The 19156-nt window shown below is 35.9% G+C and overlaps 1 protein-coding gene across 5 annotated transcripts in view; it reads right to left on the bottom strand.

The window, feature by feature from the left end:
• Positions 1-19156, bottom strand: part of LOC142344802 (TOG array regulator of axonemal microtubules protein 1-like) — a 94380-nt gene that overhangs the window by 58743 nt on the left and 16481 nt on the right. For 3 of the 5 annotated variants that reach the window (XM_075396760.1, XM_075396761.1, XM_075396762.1), the window contains exons 8-12: positions 16633-16693; positions 11405-11488; positions 8479-8616; positions 4094-4259; positions 2873-2969 (exon numbers count right to left, since the gene is read on the bottom strand). In XM_075396760.1, the coding sequence (XP_075252875.1) occupies positions 2873-2969; positions 4094-4259; positions 8479-8616; positions 11405-11488; positions 16633-16693 (546 nt within the window). Of the gene's footprint in view, positions 1-2872; positions 2970-4093; positions 4260-7656; positions 7672-8478; positions 8617-11404; positions 11489-16632; positions 16694-19156 lie in introns of all 5 variants that reach the window. The other 2 variants (XM_075396763.1, XM_075396764.1) reach the window with 2 other exon arrangements.

Genomic DNA, 19156 nt, shown 5'->3' with positions numbered 1-19156 from the left:
ACAGAAGTCAAACTGCCAACGTGCAAAAAAATACCATCGAAAAAGCGAATTTAAAATGATTTGTAATTGCTATGAAATGTAGAAATACAGGATGACAAGTTCTGAAAGATAATGCAAAACTGTAAAAGTCTCATAACATGACATCAACAGTTTTACAAAACTAGAGTGACTGTCAACAGAGCACCTAACGCCACAAAAAATTAGAGTAGAACAATTTTAAAACAAGAAAATAAGTTTTGAAATTTCTTGACGTGTAAGTCAAGGAAAAAAGGGACAATATAGTAAATTATTTAAGCACATCACAATATTTGACGTCCAAATCAAACAAATTCAAGTAGTAATAACACAAAGGGAAAGAGTGACAAAAACAAAGTATTGGTAAATTACTGCAGCGGTTTGTAAATGTTTATATAATATATGTTTATACGCGCTTCGTTTCCCGTTTCACAAACAATCTATTAAAAACATAGCCAGCAGATAGCCCAAAAATAGCCGCCGTTGACGCGCCTGATGCACATCGGGATTGAAACAGAAAAATTAAAAACATAGCTGGCAGAATGCCAGAAAATAGCCGCAATAGATTTGTAGATCGGCAGTTTAAAAAAACATTAAAAAAGACAGACCAAAAAAATTCGTCTTTTCATTGAAGGCTGATCTGTTATATTTTGATTAAAAATCTGTATAAGTTATTGCTGCCTCAATTAGCTGATCTCAAATAACTTTCATTTAGAGTGACACACACCCATTTGACCTTATGTCTTTGAATTAAAGTAAAAAGTCATTTTTGAGAGTGAGGTAAGTCAAGTGTGACCAAAAATTTAATCACGCGCATGAACAAAAAAACTCGCTCCACTAAGAGCGAAAAATGACGTCACACATGCAATTCAGTTGAAATTGCATGAACGAATGAACAAAAAGTGGCTGTGACGTCATATGGTCGTAACAAAATCATGACGAAATAAAAAAAACAAGAGAAGGCCAATAATAGCCCCAGCTATCGCTGTGCGGCTATTAATAAGACAAATTGGTCGAATTTACTTTGTTTTTTTTTCAGTTTCAAAAAGTGGGCTAATTTGGCGTACAGTTTCAGTTAGATTCTAAATCTCTACTTAATTCGGGCTTCTTAACTGAAAGCTGTTAAGCTTAATACAAATGTCAGCTAGCACACACTAATGAACTTTGATAACCTAATGATCGGGCTTTATCAGTTTATCCCGTCGTTTTTGATTTTGCTCTTTGTACATTGACCGTATTCACATTGCGTAATTCAATGCGTGAAAGAATTCAGTTGAAACAATGAGTGAGGTAAGTCAGAAGTCAATCGTTAAAATCGAGACTTTAACAAAACTAAAAACGTGATCAAAAAGTAGAACGAATTAAAAAACAGCAGAACAAGTCCTGAAGTACAATTCAAAAAATTTTTATTGACTAAACAAAGAATAGACCTAGAACGGACCATGAGTGAATTGGGAAAACCATTTCCAAAAAAATCAGATAAAAACAAAGCCGGCAGATTGCCGGAGTAGCTGCGAAAGAATAGACTTGCGTGCCGTATAATAGAGATAGAAACAGATACAGATCTAAGTTGAAAAATCGACGCCGCTCAAAAAGCTAAGTTAAAACATTCAGGGATAAATTAATAAAGCTTTTGAAAATTCATTCCGCAGAGGCCTCTTATTAGGGACCTTTACTGCACTTGAGTTCCTTTGACCTTAAAATAATTCAAAGTAAACTTAAGTAAGAGCAAGAGTCATTTTATTGTGTGAGGTAAGTCACGTAAGATCAAAATCTAATCACGCAAATGATCTTAAAAACTTTACTGAAGAGAGAATGAGAAATGACATCACTCGGCCAAACACCGTTAGCGAGAGGAAGAAGTCATTCAGAAAATTTGACATTTTCAGCTTTGCTGTGTGAACAAATGTATAACGAAAAAGAGCGTCAGACGACAAAACGAAAAAACCAAGAGCCCCTCAATATAGCTCCGCTCAGCTTACAGCAATAATAAAAAACTGGAAATCAATGTCAAAATGCCGCATGTGATCAAAAAACAACTAGCGAAAAAGAGAAATTTGATTCAAACAAAAAAAACTAGGCCCAGAATGAACTACAAATAGATTGTGGAACCCATTTAGAAAAAAATCCGATCCAAAAAATCAAAAACAGTAGAAGTCATAGAGAAATTGCCGCATGTGAATAAAAAACCACAAGCGAGAAAGCGAACTTTTGTTCAAACACTGTTATCTCACTCACCTTTAAAATTAGACTGAAAAAATTTCACGCCGCAAAACCACTCGCTTTTTCGCTCCACTTCTGTTTCGGCGTGACCAAAATCGCTATTCGAATTTGACTTCAAAAAATGTGTGAATAGATCTAAAATGTGTGAACAGATCTTAAAAACAAAGAAAGCGCCCCAATAATTCAAATTCCTTGAATTGTTAAAAAAGGAGAGCGCCTAAATAATAGCCGTTGAGAGGCTGACGGCGGCTATTAATAAACATTAGCAGCTTTCGTGGAGCAAATCTTCGGAAAGCAAAAGCCAAATTGCCGCACGTGAAAAAGTCTTTCTCAAAACCTCAACAATTTGTCTAGCATCAACGGCGGCTATTAATTACCCATAAAAAAGACGCTGCACCAATACTCATCTTCGAGTCCTATTACGCGCCGCAATAATAGCCGGGTTAGGTGCGGACAGCTATTAATAGTAGATTGTTTTTCAAATCTAACTACACATTACGAAATAAACACGAGCATATCACTTAGATTTGACAGGTCATCAATGAACTTGAAAGAGCTAGTCCAGTGATGCTTTAAATCAGTTTTAAGTTTGTTGAGCAAAAATACCTTGACCAAATTTAATAAATGTACTAACATCGTCAATTGGCAAGTCGTCTGTCGTCCCATCTGTAGGCTGACCATTACTATTCTCACCCATCTTCAGTCCTTTCTGGTCACGGGATGTCGCTGATCTATAACACATATTGCGATTAGGGCGACCTACAATCAGAAAAACGACGTTGCAAATTTAACATTATCTTACAAGGGTTCAACATTATAAGCTCTCAACAATGAAGCCTAGAATTAACTTGCTGGATAACAAACATCAACTGCTCGATACAAAATTGGACTATCATCGTCCCCGTCGGACTGACATATAATAGCAGCGAGCAGTCGGCGTAGCCCAGCAGTATGAAAGAACACCGTTGGTGCATACAAAATCTGCATATATTGAAAGATAATTTTGAAATATTTGGCATTTTAAAACTCAACATTAGTTAAGAACTTAGAATTTTTAGAGTATAACTCCTCGCATTAAAAAGTAATTTGTATCAATTAATTTTAGAAATATCATACTTTCGCGCCTCCAAGCATCAGCTGACTCTCATCAATCCCGTAGATAATGAAGTATATTCACTAACAGAAAAGAATCTCAAAATGCAGTTAACAAAGAAGCTCGCTCATCTGTTTCGCACAGCTAGTTTCGACTTTGACATCTTTAACCGGTAATCTGAGGATAAACATTGCCTTCATCAACAAGAAAATCAGAAAATTGGCCTTATGGTCACTCTTGTAATGCAAAATCCGTAAAAAAAATTGGCGTATGTTTCAACAATTTTTAGACAGCTTAAAATCCCAGCAACTTGCTGTGAATCAATGACCGAATCTGAGTGGGAGCCCAAATCTGATGCAGCCCACTTCAGTCGAGGGAGGGTTAACTAAATTCCTTGAGGGCTTCAAATGATTTCATTAGAGGTTACTACCATTATAACCGCTAATACGATTTAAAGTGAAAAATACATCAATTTCGGCGGACTGTTCATTTGACTTTTAGTAGTCAACTGCCACCACTTAAGTTCAGCTGATAACACTCGTGAATGAGAGGGAAACCTTGATCAGGCAAAACGAAAAAGTCAAGAGCGTAAAAGTCACTCGAAAAGTCAAAACAGTCAAGCAAAAATTTTGCATAAAAGAAACACCCTCACGTTTACAATAATTGCCTCAAGCTTCGATTGAGAGCAATTAATAACGCAATGTGACATTATTGCATGAAATAAATGTGCGAAAGGAATAAGCTCACTGAGATTACTGCTACCTTGCTAGTTGTGGTTTGGTGGGAAAGCCTTCGGATCCCCGTCCCAGAAATGGTGAAGCTTCGAAGCCAGAATGGAAACCAGAGGAGGAGCTATTGTTTCCACTGTTGACTGCCGTATGATCTGCAGCAGTGTAGAGGGCTGCCTTCTTATTTGGAGACATCTTGGCTGAAAAGAAAGCACGCTCACTTTCCGCAGTTTTCAGTAAATTCAGGCAGAGCCAAAAACCAAATATTGTATAGAAGTCGAAATGACTGCCAGGAATCGTAAGCAAGCGGTGATGGCACGGACCTAATAGTATATCACTACATGCTAGAAACTTTCTGGCTTTTCGAACTTAGGAGAGTAACGTGGACGTGGAACAGTCCCATCTAGATGGTAGCGGAAGTGCTGGTTGTCTCCATTGGAGTATTCTATCAAGTCTTCATTAAATTGACAGCTTGCAAAGATGGCTATCGATTTTGCAGACTTAGCATGTAAAAAACTAAGCAGTCTTAGAAGACATAGCTGGCAGATTGCCAGAAAATAGCCGCAATAGACCCGTAGATCGACAGTCTAAAAAAACAGTAAAAAAGACAGACCAAAAAAATTCGTCTTTTCATTGAAGGCTGATCTGTTATATTTTGATTAAAAATATGTATAAGTTATTGCTGCCTCTTTTAGCTGATCTCAAATAACCTTCAATTAGAGTGACACACACCCATTTGACCTTATCTCTTTGAATTGAAGTAAATAAAAGTCAATTTCAAAGTGAGGAAGTCATTTTTGAGAGTGAGGTAAGTCAAGTGTGACCAAAAATTTAATCACGCGCATGAACAAAAAATTCGCTCCACTAAGAGCGAAAAATGACGTCACACATGCAATTCAGTTGAAATTGCATGAACGAATGAACAAAAAGTGGCTGTGACGTCATATGGTCGTAACAAAAATCATGACGACGAAATAAAAAAACATAGCCGGAAGAATTCCGGAAGCGACTCGAATCACCAAAACTTCGCAAAAAGCTGAAGCCATTACCTTTTGTATTAAACCATTAACTCATTACCTCCCCGGGTCTGATCTAAAAATCGGTGAAATTTAAACCACCGTCACCAAGAGAAAGAAAATGCAGCAAAATTTTATAATTGAAAACGTTTGGTAACGTTAAAAAAGTCAGAAATTTTTAGGATGGTCAAAAAACTGATAACCTGACAAAACTGACAGGGCCATCAGTTGCCCTCAGATAATTATTGATTCTAATATCAAAAAGATCGCGAAAGCAAACGGCAGATAAAAACTTTTCAAAAAAGACAGGAAAGTCAAAATTATTCAAAAAAGGGTGCTCCAACATAAGAATCAGAGAACCACTACAATTAGATTTCTAATCACGGCAATTAAGACAAAAATAATACATGATTCTTCCTTGTTGTATATATGCTAGACAACATGATTTCATACTAATTCAAAAATTAAATTAATCATAGAAAAACAAAAGCAACAGAATAATATTCAAAGGCAAAAAATCGTCTATAAACAATACCAAGCCCGGAAGAAAATTGCAATGAATAGTAATAAGTAGAAATGTTGGAAAAGACTATCTAGCAAACTCCCAGTACTGCCTTATTTTGAATTAAATCAATTACAAACCGAAGAAACCAAAATCTAAGAAAAAGCTGAATTCATTCAATTTTTAACAACTGAAAAAATCAATAACATACCCGGCAGATTGCCGGAAAATAGCCGCCGTTGATTCCAATAAGCATGATTGGGATTGAAATAACAGAAGATATTGAAAAAAAAAATTTTTGTACAAAAACATTTTTTTTAAGTCCGATTTATTTTGATGGCATTTCGTAGTTCAACATACTTCTGTTTCTTAGAGAGAGGCTACAGGGGCTACTATCAATAACAATAAGCATTAGAGAGAAGTAACTAATACTTATAGGAACGACGTTCAAATAGCGGGCATCTAAAATTGGGCTTTATGGGTTTATCCCGTTTCTATTTCTGACTTCAATTTTTTATACTGACTCTGTTCATTTTGAATTGCTTTGCTGAGCAACTGATGTTCAAATTCACTTTTAGCAGAATGAGAGAAGAAAGAAACTAGCCTAGAGAAGTCAAAAAGATTTCACGCAAAACGTTGAAAAGGCGGCAAAATGAGGTAAAGCGAAACATTTTTTTATTCGACGAAGTAAAAAAAAAAAAATAGGAGCGCTATAATAGCCGGCTGAGAAGATGAGGGCGGCTATTAATAACGAATATAAAAGTAGGTGCCAGGACAAAACTGGAATGATACAAACGAGAATGTGAGGAACATGGACACAATGTTAGGAACACCGTAACAAAAAGACCAATTCTTGATTTTTTGAAATCAAATTTAAAATCAAGAAAAACGAGTACATTTCATTGATCAGCATTCGAGACATAGAAAAGACAACGAGTCATGCGAGACAAAAGTCCAACTTGCTGAAGAGAATAAAACAAGAAAAAGCAGAATTCCGACATGCGAAACAATGAAACATTTTGCAAAAAAAGTGGTCAAAAAATATTTAAGACTGCATTTATGAAAAAAATTTATCTGTTTTTTCAAAAACTTAACACCAAAAAATGATTGCATTTTTATTGAAACGAAATTAAAGTCCCTCCTGTTTCCCAAAATACTATTTCTAGTAATTAAAAGCAAAATACAAACTAAAAACTGAAAAAAAATTGTAAAAAACTACGAAAATCGGATTAGCAAATGTACAATTTTATGAAACAAATCTTCATCGAGGTAGAAAGAGGCATTGAGTATATGAATTATCAAAGGGAAGTTGCCATATTAACTGATTTTTGACAAAAAACAGCTAAAAGATCCAAAAACGAAAAAATTAAGAAAAAAAAGCCAAAAATTAACTAAAAAATCATGAAATATGTCCCAATTTCGCATTTGAAACGCAATTTCGGTCTATGCAAAATACTGTATTACCAATTTCCGGGGTTAACATTTCAACATAGCATCGATTAAAAATTATTTCTATAAAAAAACCAAATTACAAGCAAAAAAACTAGGCCACGTAGACGAAAAAACGGCTAAAAACGGTTATCTATATGTGCCATTCAGTCAAAAACTACATTTCAATGTCAAAAAGTCATTCACTAAACGCAGCGCATGATCAAAAAACTTCTCTCGCTCAGAAAAAATTAGTTCACACTGCAATTTTACTCGCTTTCGCTTTTAGGTCAAAACATCGTCTGAACGAATAGTACTTCCGGTAAAAAAAAAAACCTTAAGAAAACCAATACTCCTCTTCGAGTCGTAAAAAAACCAAGAGAAGGCCAATAATAGCCTCAGCTATCGCTGTGCGGCTATTAAAAAGACTATCATTACAATTATCTACGGGAGTTGGTTAGAGCTTTATGGAACACTTAGCTACATTTTCATCAATTCCAAATCTTGACACATAATTCTGGGTTCTTGTTTTCTTTATCAATGCCCATATTTTGATTGTATATGAGCAGTGCATAAATATTTAGTACATTATGATCCAGCTACATCTGATTAACAGCCTCTCATCTATAAATGTATGATACTAATACAAACCAATCTCATCATTGTCTAAAAATAACAAAAAATAACCATTAACATATTAGCAGAATACGCACACCGTACAATACGCACCCCGTACGCACACCGAAAAAACATTTCTCAAGAAATTTGAATATCTCTTTCCATTATAACACCCATGACACGTACACAAAAAAACACCGGTTGGTCTAAATATCCGGATCTATTCTGTCCCCCCTCCAGCTCAGTGGGCTTATATCCTCTACGCCCCCAGCCGCAAGCGCTATTTTTTTAACATAGTAACGTGCTATATAACACTTAATTTGTAACTGGGGGCGTTAAAAACACTAGGGGGACAAAACAGAATAGATCCAAATATCCTTTACAAAAACATGGCCGTCAGCCATAAAATAGTCACGAGACTTCACAGTCCTACTGACTCAAAGATCATCATCACAAAAATTTACGAGCTGAAGCTTATCGGGGGTTCTAAAAACTTCGATTCTGATTTTATCAACTTTGACAGGTGGAGGAGAACATAACTTCATTAAAAAAATACGATTCGACATGCTTAAGCAAATAATAAATTCAGGAATTCACTCTTACAGATTTCCTGCCAAATCTTAATGATTGAGGGCCGACTGTCTGATAGATATACCGGTCTAGAATAGAGAGACGATAGAAAGAAGAAAATCGTTCAAATAGACAATAGCACCTCTAACCGCCTTGTACTTTATTATAATATCCCCTTTCGCAATGAAAGCAGGTAGCTCAAAGAGTAATTAAATTAACAAAGAGACAGAGTGGCCATCGATGCCCACTTACCAGCCTGCCTTAAGCGAGTAATTGTTTAGTTACCAGGTGTGGGTCTGGGATGGGCCAAACGAGCCCTGTTCTGCCGAAGGGGCGCCAGATCAAAGGACGAGTAAGTGGCGGTGTTGTTGATAGAGGATGCAGACGACAGAGAGGAGTCGGCAGAGTGAAGAGACGAAGCATCTTCAACCACCAAAATTACCACTATACATTAACAACAATGCAATCCAATGCATAAAAATTGGCAGACGCAAAATTAAATCCAAGTGTAGTTCATGCATAATAAACAACTCCGAGTATATTCCCAATAAAGTCGACGAGCATCATGAACAAAAATTTCACAAACAGCCGGCAGATTGCATCATAATAGTCGCGAAATAAAAAGCTTACCTCTTTTATTACTTAGAGACTACTGCAAAGAAAGATAGAACTATTGTGGAATTTAAATTTTCGAGTTTTTGGTATCAGCTTTGAACTCTTGATTGTACAATCAAAATTGTTTTTTAAACATCACGAAACGTAAAAACATCATAGCTTAGGTGGAATCGGCTGACTGAAAAACTTTTAATCCCAGGGGTATCATGTAATATCACATTGTACTACTCCAAACATCGTTGAATCATAAATGATCTCACAGACGAAACTTTACTTGACGAATAGCAGAAGCGAGTGAATCATTCTGCTGTTTTGAATTTTCAAGCGTCTTCATCGAATGAAGGTAATAATATCTACAAGGGCGAGTGAAAAGGATATCTCCTCAAGAGGGTCCAGCGTTCCGAATTACAGGTTCAAGGAGATGGGGTGGGGGGAGACAATCTCTAAGCAACGCCCTTCACAACATGAATTTTGGCTCAACAGTTTCGGCGTTGAATGCATACTTAGAGACTGGAACGAAAAGTAAGACTCTTAGAGAACCGCTCACATTAGGGCTTTAGATTTTATTAGTTTTTGAGGACAAGAAGTTAAAGGATCAGACGCAAAAAAAACAGTCGGTAGAAGAAGAGTCGGTAGTAGAAAAAATTGCATTAAAAAGACGAGCAGGACTTACAATTGTTTTAAAAAAAGACAGCCAAGCTTTCGTTTGATAGAAATTCACCCTTAATCGACTAAAGTCGGACGAATTGCGCTCGAACGACTGACGAGGCTAACAATCAAGAAGGCGCATAGGCTTGAGAAACATCTATGGTGAAAAACTTCTCCCTAAGGAGGGGTTCGGGCCCGCGACCTCTCGCATCAGAGTCTGTGGCATTTACCACAACGCTACACGGGTTATGAAGGTTCTTTTCTCAAAACCGGTTCTTCTGTCACAATTGGTTATAAATCAGTCGAGACGTGAGATCGAAAGAATGTTCTAAAAACAGTCAGGCAAAAAAAATCGGTAGTACAAAAAATTGCATTAAAAAGACCAGCATGCCCATACATAACTGCTACAAACTTCGCATATAACTGCTACTAACTTCGTTTGAGAAAATGATCATGGGAAAATAATGCATCAAAAAGCACATAAGTTTACAATAATTGTTTCAAACTTCGTTCGAGAGCAAATAAAAGTGACATTTGTTGTGCAATCTGCATATATAAGAACAACTGAAACAGGAAAAACGCCATAGAAAATTTACTTCAGGCACACTAAATTGACATTCAACTAGAGTTTTTGTCCTCATTTACATTTCAAAGTCAGTTTTCTGACCGACAAAAAATACGACAGATAAGAAGTCAAACAATGTAAAAAGATGCCAAACACTATGCAGCATAACATAGCTGGCAGATTACCGAACTAGCTGCGAAACAGACTTACGTGAAGTCGAATTCAGATAGCAATAGATAACAACACCGTTGAGTTGATGCAATTTCCAACTATTACATAGAATGAAACGCTTTCACGCTGAAAGTTCTTTTAAAAAATGTGATTTTACTTTGGTCGTCATGTTTTATTATTAACATTGATCATTATATAACAGTCCTACAGTGACCTTGAAAGGGGTAGGACTAGAGCAATCTCAAGTAATAAATTTAGAAGTCATTTAGAGTGAGGTAAGTCAGTTATGATAAAAAAAACTTATCACACAGTTTAGCTTAAAACTCACCGTTAGTTTAAGAATTTTACTATGAAATGTCTATAAAGTGCCATGATCAGAAATCTGGCCAGAGTAAAAATTACAATGGAAATTTCATGATTCAGTACTGAAATATCAGACTCAGGTCCGGGAGATTATAAGACTTTTAGACATAAAAGAACCACGTAATATTTAGCTTTTCAATAAATAAAATGATGAGCCCTTTTCAATGAGCCCATAATGAGCGACCAACATGCCCATATATAACTGCTACAAACTTTGTTTGAGAGCAATCAATAACAAACCAGGGTAGAGTAAATGGATGGATCACAATGGAATCTCAACAGAAACTGAATTGGGGAACAAAATGTGATCCTTTAAAGCCAATCAAGGTTGAAACACTGAAACGTACGCAGGGGTCAGTGAGACGAGCAACAAATGGCAAACTGTTATGTCAAGGAACTATGTGTTTTAAAAGCTTTGCCTAACCAACTTTAAACTATCTATACTGCTATGAACAATTACAAAAACCGAATATGGACATAGAACAGTGCAAGTTAATAGAGCGATAAAAACTGTAAGTAAAAATGCTTATTAACAATTCAGGCTTCGTCGGAAAAACCGGAGACTTTGTATTCGCATTTGTAATCGTACTTATGACGAGAGCACCAACTGTTAAATTTGAAACAACTCAGTCGGGATAAGGGAGGCGATTTACACAGTGTATAATAGTTTTCTGTAAAACGTTACAAAAGCCAGCATAAATGTCCGCCCTCAAAATCTCAAGAATCAAATATTGTTAAAAGCAGAGCTAAAATGAAGAAAAATTGTTCCAAACTTTTAGCTCATTTTTTGGAATTTCGAAATACAACTGGCGACGCAAACTTGATCCAACTGCACCATAATGAACTTACCCGACGTGTCAGAGTGAGGTCTGGCTGTGTTGCGCATGGAGATATATCCACTGCTCAGGTTAGATGACTCCAACTCCTCAGAATCTAAAATATTGGATATTGAACATTTTCTCACGTTTAACAGCCTCAAAATGCATATTAGAGAAACACCGTGTTAAATTCCTTTAGGCTAATTCTAATCTGATTTGTAAAAACAGCAGTTATTATAGGCAAATAAAGAGATTACACCAAAAACAAAAACATAGCTGGCAGATTGCCAGAAAATAGCCGCAATAGCTTTGTAGATCTGCATTCTAAAAAAAGTAAAAGAGACAGACCAAAAAAATTCGTCTTTTCATGAAGGCCGATATGTTATATTTTGTTTATTAAAAATCTGTATAAGTTTTTGCTGCCTCTATTAGCTGCTCTCAAATAACCTTCATTTAGAGTGACACACGCCCATTTGACCTTATCTCTTTGAATTAAAGTAAATAAACTTCAAAGTGAGGAAGTCATTTTTGAGTGAGGTAAGTCAAGTGTGACCAAAAATTTAATCACGCGAATGAACAAAAAAACTCGCTCCACTAAGAGCGAAAAATGACGTCACACAGGCACTTCAGTTGAAATTGCATGAAAGAATGAACAAAAAGCAGATTTGAAGTGATTGTGACGTCATATGGTCGTAACAATAGTCGCGACGACGAAATAAAAACATAGCCGGAAGAATTCCGGAAGCGACTCGAAGCATCAAAACTACACAAAAAAACCGTAATTGCAGCTGAAGTCATTACCCTTTGTAAAAAATCTTAACTCTTTACCTCCCCAGGTCTGATCTAAAAAATAGCTAAATTTAAACCACTATCACCAAGAGACACAATGCAGCAAAATTTTATATTATTGAAAACGTTTGGCAACATTAAAAAAGTGCGACATAATTAGGATGGCCAAAATACCAACAGCCTGAAAAAGCTGACAGGGTTATCAATTGCGCTCAAATAACTCATGATTCTAATCTCAAGGTCGCGAAAGCAGACGGCAAATAATAACCATAGAAACTGAGTTACATTTTTCAAAAATGCGCAAATTTAAGAATCGGAAAACCACTACAATTAGATTTCTAATCACTGCAATTAAGCCAAAAACAACACATACTTCTTCCTTGATGTATATATTCCAGACAGCATGATTTCATACTAATTCAAAAATTAAATTAATAGAAAACACAAGCAACAGAATAAAAATCAGCAACAGAAGGCAAAAAAACTGTTTAAAAACAATACAAAGGACTAAAGATAACTGCAATAAGTAGTAATAAGCAAAAATTTTGGAATTGGTTTTCTAGCAAACTCTCAGGACTAATGTAGGATGAATGAAATTAATTGCAAACCAAAGAAATGACGAAAATCTAAGAAAAACCTGAAATCATTCAATTTTTAACAACTGAAAAAATTGAAAAAACGAATAAAAATGTAGATGCAAGGACAAAGCCAGAATGATACAAACTAGAATGTGAAAAAAAGGACAGAATGTAAGGAACACAGTAACAAAAAGAATAATTCTTGATTTTTGAAAGTTAAAAATCAAATTAAATAAATGAAGAAAACGATTACATATTAATCTTCAGCATTCGAGACATAGTAAAAAAAAGGAAACATCCGAGACAAAGATCTATCATCCAACGAAACGGAACAAAAAAAAGGCAAAATCAGAACTCCAACCTACAAAACATTTTGCAAAAAAAATGTTCAAAATTTTCAGACCGCATTTATGAAAAAAATTTTTCAATAAAAAAATAGCTTTTCAAAAACTTAACGCCAAAATATGATTGATTTTTTATTGAACGAAATTTAAGTCCCTCATGCTGCACAAAAAGACTAGTGCTAGTCGTTAAAACCAAATAACAAACAAAAGACTGAGAACAATTGGAAAAAAACTACCAAAATCGGATTTTTGACAAAAAACGGCCGAAAGATTAAAAAAATCAAGAAATTACTAGAAAAAAGGACAAAAATTAACTAAAAAATCAAGAAATATGTGACAATTTTGAACTTCAAACGCATTTTCAGGCTCTGCAAAACACTATGGTATCAATTTCCGAGGTTAACGTTTCAATATAGCATCCAATAAACATTATTTCTACGAAAAAGCAAATTGCAAGCAAAAAAAGGGGCACTTGGACGAAAAAACGGCCAAAAACCGTTATCTATATGTGCCATTCAGTCAAAAACTACTTTTCAAAGTCAAAAAGTCATTCACTAAACGCAGCGCATGATCAAAAAACTTCTCTTGCTCAGAAAAAATTAGTTCACACTGCAGTTTTACTCACTTTCGCTTTCAGGTCAAAAAATCGTCTGAACGAATAGTACTTCCGGTAAAAAAAAAACCGTAAGAAAATCAATACACCTCTTCGAGTCGTAAAAAGCAAGAGAAGGCCAATAATAGCCCCAGCTATCGCTGTGCGGCTATTCAAAATGAAGAACAGAATCTGATCTATCAGCAGCACATTCCCAAAGAACGAAAAACTTGAGAAGAATTGAAATTTGCGCGGGTTCTCTCACATTGAGCGATAAATCAAGTGTATTTGGCACTCGTTTTGGCATTAAGCTAACCCACTATTTTTTCAGAAAGATCTCTGTTTTTGCAGTGTTTCAGCTTGACCGCTTTTAATATGAAAATAAGAAATTTGAGGGCAAATTGCATTATTGCAAAAAAGAACATAACCACTCATAGTTTTTTATTGAAACGTGAATTTTGAGTACAACAGTTGTTACAGAGTTCAATTCCAGAACTTTTTGGTTTGTAAACACCCTTTGATTGTCGGCGTCTTAACAATCGCTATTATAAATATAGCCTTCAGATTGCCGGAAAATAGCTGCTGTTGACGCGCTTGATGCACATCGAGATTGAAACAGATAAAGGGAAAGAAGAGACATCAATCGAATTTTTTTCTGTTTTTTTCAGTGTCAAAAAGTGTTCTAATTTGACGTGCAGTTTCAGTTGGACTCTAAAACTATACTTAATTCAGCTTCTAAACTGAGAGCCAATAAGCTTAATACCAATGTCAGCTAGCAAACACTCCAATGAACTTTGATAACCTAATTCTCAATGACTTAATGACCGGGCTTTATTGGTTTATCCCGTCTCTTTTGATTTTGATCTTTTGACTTTGACAGTATTCACTGTATTGCGTAATTGAATGTGTCAAGGAATTTAAAACCCATTCAGTTGAAACAGTGAGTGAAGCAAGTCAGAATTCAAACGGGAAGAGTGACGAAAAACGTGATCAAAAGGTAATACGAATTTTAAAAACAGTTTAGTCCTCTACCTTACAGACTGATACCTTGTACTCTATCACTAAATAAACCCATCTGTCTGTTGAAGTAAATAAACCCATCAGTCTGCTGCAGTACTCGTTAACAAAAATTATATTCTCGATTGCAAAATTCTTTTCCAGCTTTTTATAGAACAAGTATAAATTATTTCGTCTTAGAAAACGTACGTAAAAAGAGCTCAAGCTTCTAGTTGAATAAAAACCGCTATTTGAATCGATCTCTATCAATATCTTAATACATATGAATGAAGCAATTTTTGGCTGATTTCGAATAGTACAATATAAAATGAAGTACGAAAAAGGCTGGTTGAGCGATCAGCCTGCTTTGGTCTATGTTATCAAATTCGGAATACAACAATTGCACAACCTACCAGCCTCAGCGTGAATGACAGGCGACGCTCGATGCAACCGTAGCTTGCTATAAAAAACAAACCGACAAATGTCGGAAGAATTGCTCTTGAACGACAGGCGAGGCAATTTAATTCAGGGGCTGTAGCCTAGATCAAATAATGGGTGCAAAAAATTTTTTCCCGCCAGGATTCGAACCACTGCCCTCCCGATCCACAGCCACAACTACTTACCACTGCGCTACAGATCACATACCTCACTTATTCTGCAACCGAATTTATATTAGCTTTACTTCAGAGCAATAGAGATCACTCAAAAATGAAGAACGAAAGCGTGAAAAAGTCACTTGAGAAGTCAAAGAATGTTCTAGAAGAAAAGCGCAAAACTGTCAAGCAAAAAATTTGCATAAAAAAAGACACACACGTTTACAATAATTGCTATGAACTGCGTTCAAGAGCAATTAAAAACCGATTAACGTCGCACAAATTGCTCTCGAACGACAGACAGGGCAATTTATTTCAGGGACTGTAGCCTAAATAAAAATTTCTTCATGGGTGCAAAAACACTCCGACTAGGGAGGGATTCGAACCCTGCCCACTGAAGTACTCGACAGAATTCTTAACCATTAGGTTATCAGGCATGAGTTATATTCTATCTTATTACCACTTCTGTTTTAACAAGACTTTCTATCTGAATGAGAGCAATTTAGATAACGCAAAAATTAAGAAGGCAAGCGTGAAAAAGTCACTCAAGAAGTGAAATCGAAAGAATGTTCAAGAAAAAAGCGCAAAAACAGTCAGGCAAAATTTTGTATACGACACACGCTTACAACATTTGTTTCAAACATTTGTTTCACGTGAGCAATTAAGAATTAAAATGTATTCGAGGAAATAAAAAAATTATTGTTGCGTATAGAAAAACTTAGAGCTGTCTGCAGCTCTGACAGGCTTTTCATACATCATTCAAAAACCAGGAATATCATTTGACATAATAAGCTTATTATGACAATGGAAAAAAATAACCTTAGCGAAAATCATAAAATGAACAAAAATTTTGTTTGGTTGGGAGTAGATAGGTGGCAGTTGGGAGGAGATAGTTAAGTAGGAAGGAATGATAGGTAGGTGTGAGTGGTAGGTGGACGGGGTGGAGGGGAGAGGAAGACAAACGTTTAAGCAAAACTTTTGCATTAAGAAGGTGTATACACAATAATTGATGCAAACTTCGTTGAAGAGCAATTAAAAATAACACTGAATTTCCGTGTAAATTACTCGGAAGAGATTTGGATAGTCTAGCAGCGGATCCCAGCCTCCTTTATAGCTAGGGGGAGGGGGCAAGTTGCCCACACGCTCCAAATGATGTCATCACAGCTTTAAAAATCAATCTTTCCACAGAAAACCAAAAAAACATAACTTAGAAAAAGCACGGCAAAATAATAATTGGACGGTTTTTTAAGCACCTAAATCAACCTTTTCTTTTTCAAAATGAAAATGTTTCGTTTCCCAATCTCGATGTAATACTTTAAATGCTACGGGTTGAGATTTTTTATGCTAATTTGCAAGAGAGCACTTACTATAGGCTCTGGTTCGGTTGGCAAAGTTGTTTCTGTTCTTCGAAGGAGGAATGAGAGGCTTCTGAAACACAGCAACAAATATTAACTTACAATATGCCATTTACATCAGCAATTGACCAAACAGCCGCCCTTACGTATGGCGGAAAACTCAAATCTGTCATATAAGCGCGTTCATAAATTACAGTAGTTTCAACATCTTCTCAGTTCATTAATGAAACAAGTGTTTCGCAGAAGACTCTTAGACAAAAGTAAACTTCAAGATCAGTTCAAAATTCGCACCAGACTGCTCATGACTCAATAAATAGGAGCAAACAAGCTAAACCTTGAAAGTAATGATTACCATAAAATATTAATTTATCCAGTAATGAAGTCTGGTGTGAAATTTGAAGCAATCTAAACGTTTATTTTTGTCTACGAGTATTCTGCGAAATACACCTGTTTCATTAATGAACTGAGAAGATGTTAGAACTTTACCAGTGATTTATTCTCTCCCCTCCACTGCTTAGTGCGCATAAAACTTTTACAACATAACCGACTAATGTCGGTTGAATTGCTCTCAACGGACCGGCGAGCTGTTGGCAACAGTGAGGGGGCGGGGGGGGGGGGTCAATTTCAAAGAACCGCCCTTCCCACCACAAGTATAAGTCTCCTAGAGTTTCTGTAAATCTTACAGTTGAAGACTAGTGAGGTGGAAGGCTCTAAGAAAACTCAATGCCCGCTGGGCGCTACCTGTTTATCCCGCTTTTGCGGATAAAAAGTCAAATGGGTCAGACGAAAAATCGGTCAAGCGACAAATGGCATACAAAAAGACCAACAGGACTAATTTAACTGCTACAAACTTCGTTTGAGAGCAATTAATAAACGTACGGTATTTTAAAATAATAATGAACTGTTTAACACAATTTGCAACTGGAGTCAAACTTCACTGGCGACTGGAAGAGATTAGATTAGTCCCGACTCAACCACAGCTTCACTTTGAGCTGAATTCTGGTATTAATTTTAAGCCAAATGTAGGGTGTGTTCAAAACCGATTTAGCAAACAAAAGCAAATCACCGGCAATCAATCGGTTGAAAGTCAGTCAGCAGAAAAAAATCGCGCTAAAAGATTCGTAGCAGCCGTAATTGCCATAAATTTCCATCGCAAGGAGAACTTCTACAGTTAGTTTCAACATTTGAACAGAAAAGTCAGCTCGAAGAGGTCAGCAAACAACTTCAAATGGTCCCTCTTATGTTTGTCTATGCATGTGAATCTGTACTGAAAAAAACTTTAGTTATGAGTTGGCGCTCAAATAATGAATTTACTATGAAGGGTAAATCATAACCCAAAACATACAGATTCATGTTCTGTTTTGAATCTTATTTCACCAACAGACTATTGATGGTGTTAGAATTAAATAGCCGTCGGAGCTCTATTTACTTACAGCTCTTCTTAATCTCTTTCACATCTATCTCAACTAATGTTTCCACGATTTCATGGCTTTATGCAGCAGACACCTTTTGAGATAATGCTGATCACCCTTCAAACACATTCCACACACTTTCTGTCGTTTCTGACAATTCTAATAATAAAGCTGTCAGCACAGCAATTATCCAATGAAGAGATTTAGTATCAGAAGGCGATGACATTTAGTAGGACAAATACCTTCAAACAGGACGAAAGCATCGCTGCTCACAGATCCGTTCAAATGATCAAAATATAAGATTTCTCTTTGATGAAAATTCTCAATAAAATTTCAAGCTTTATCAGAGACGAGAAAAGAATATGAAAGAAAATACGCCGAGTTGATCCTGTTACAGAGTTAAAATTGCTGACACTGGAGAGAAACGATACCTTGAGAATTGGAGAAAACTCAAAAATAACGCATAGGCTTGACCATGGGCATATAAATTCATCAATTGTCTTTCAAGAAATCAATTGTCGTTCGCCATTTCATCACACAAGTACATCTATTCATCAAAAAGAAATATAACTAGAATGCGTTCCGACTCGTATCTTTTTCTTCGCTCAACCTATGCCAATTAGAAGACAGAAGGTGAGATTTTATAAGTTCGACACCTAGCGAATGGACTAAATTATTAATTCTTAATTCCTTAAGAAAGAAAACCCAGTTCTTTCAAAATTATTATATACTAAATAAACAGTTAATAGAAAAATCCTTTTGCAGGAATATTCTGAAATTTAGGGGCTTTCGCATTTTACTGTCCTCCTGCTATCAATATTTAAAAGGGGTGGTCAAAAAGGCCAAGGCAGCATGTAGCTACTTCACTATTTACTGGGACCGGAACAATTTAGATCAAAATACGATGTCAAAACAATACCAATTATTGATGTGTAACAATGTTCTGATCTTGCGGATTTAATTAAAATATTTTTTTCTCAACCACGCTCATGAAGATTTTTTCACCGTAATATAGCCGCAGTTCCGTATGACCTAATTAAAGTGGAGCAAACTCTGTTATATTGTTCAGCTTGCAGCAAATATTGCTCCCAATACACTCAAAAGACACCAACTATTTTAAACAC

This window comes from Convolutriloba macropyga, chromosome 8 (assembly GCF_964194025.1).
Source record: "Convolutriloba macropyga chromosome 8, txConMacr16.3, whole genome shotgun sequence".
NCBI lineage: Eukaryota > Metazoa > Xenacoelomorpha > Acoela > Convolutidae > Convolutriloba > Convolutriloba macropyga.
Note: the sequence above shows the minus strand (reverse complement) of the source record. Positions and strands in the feature narration are given on the sequence as shown.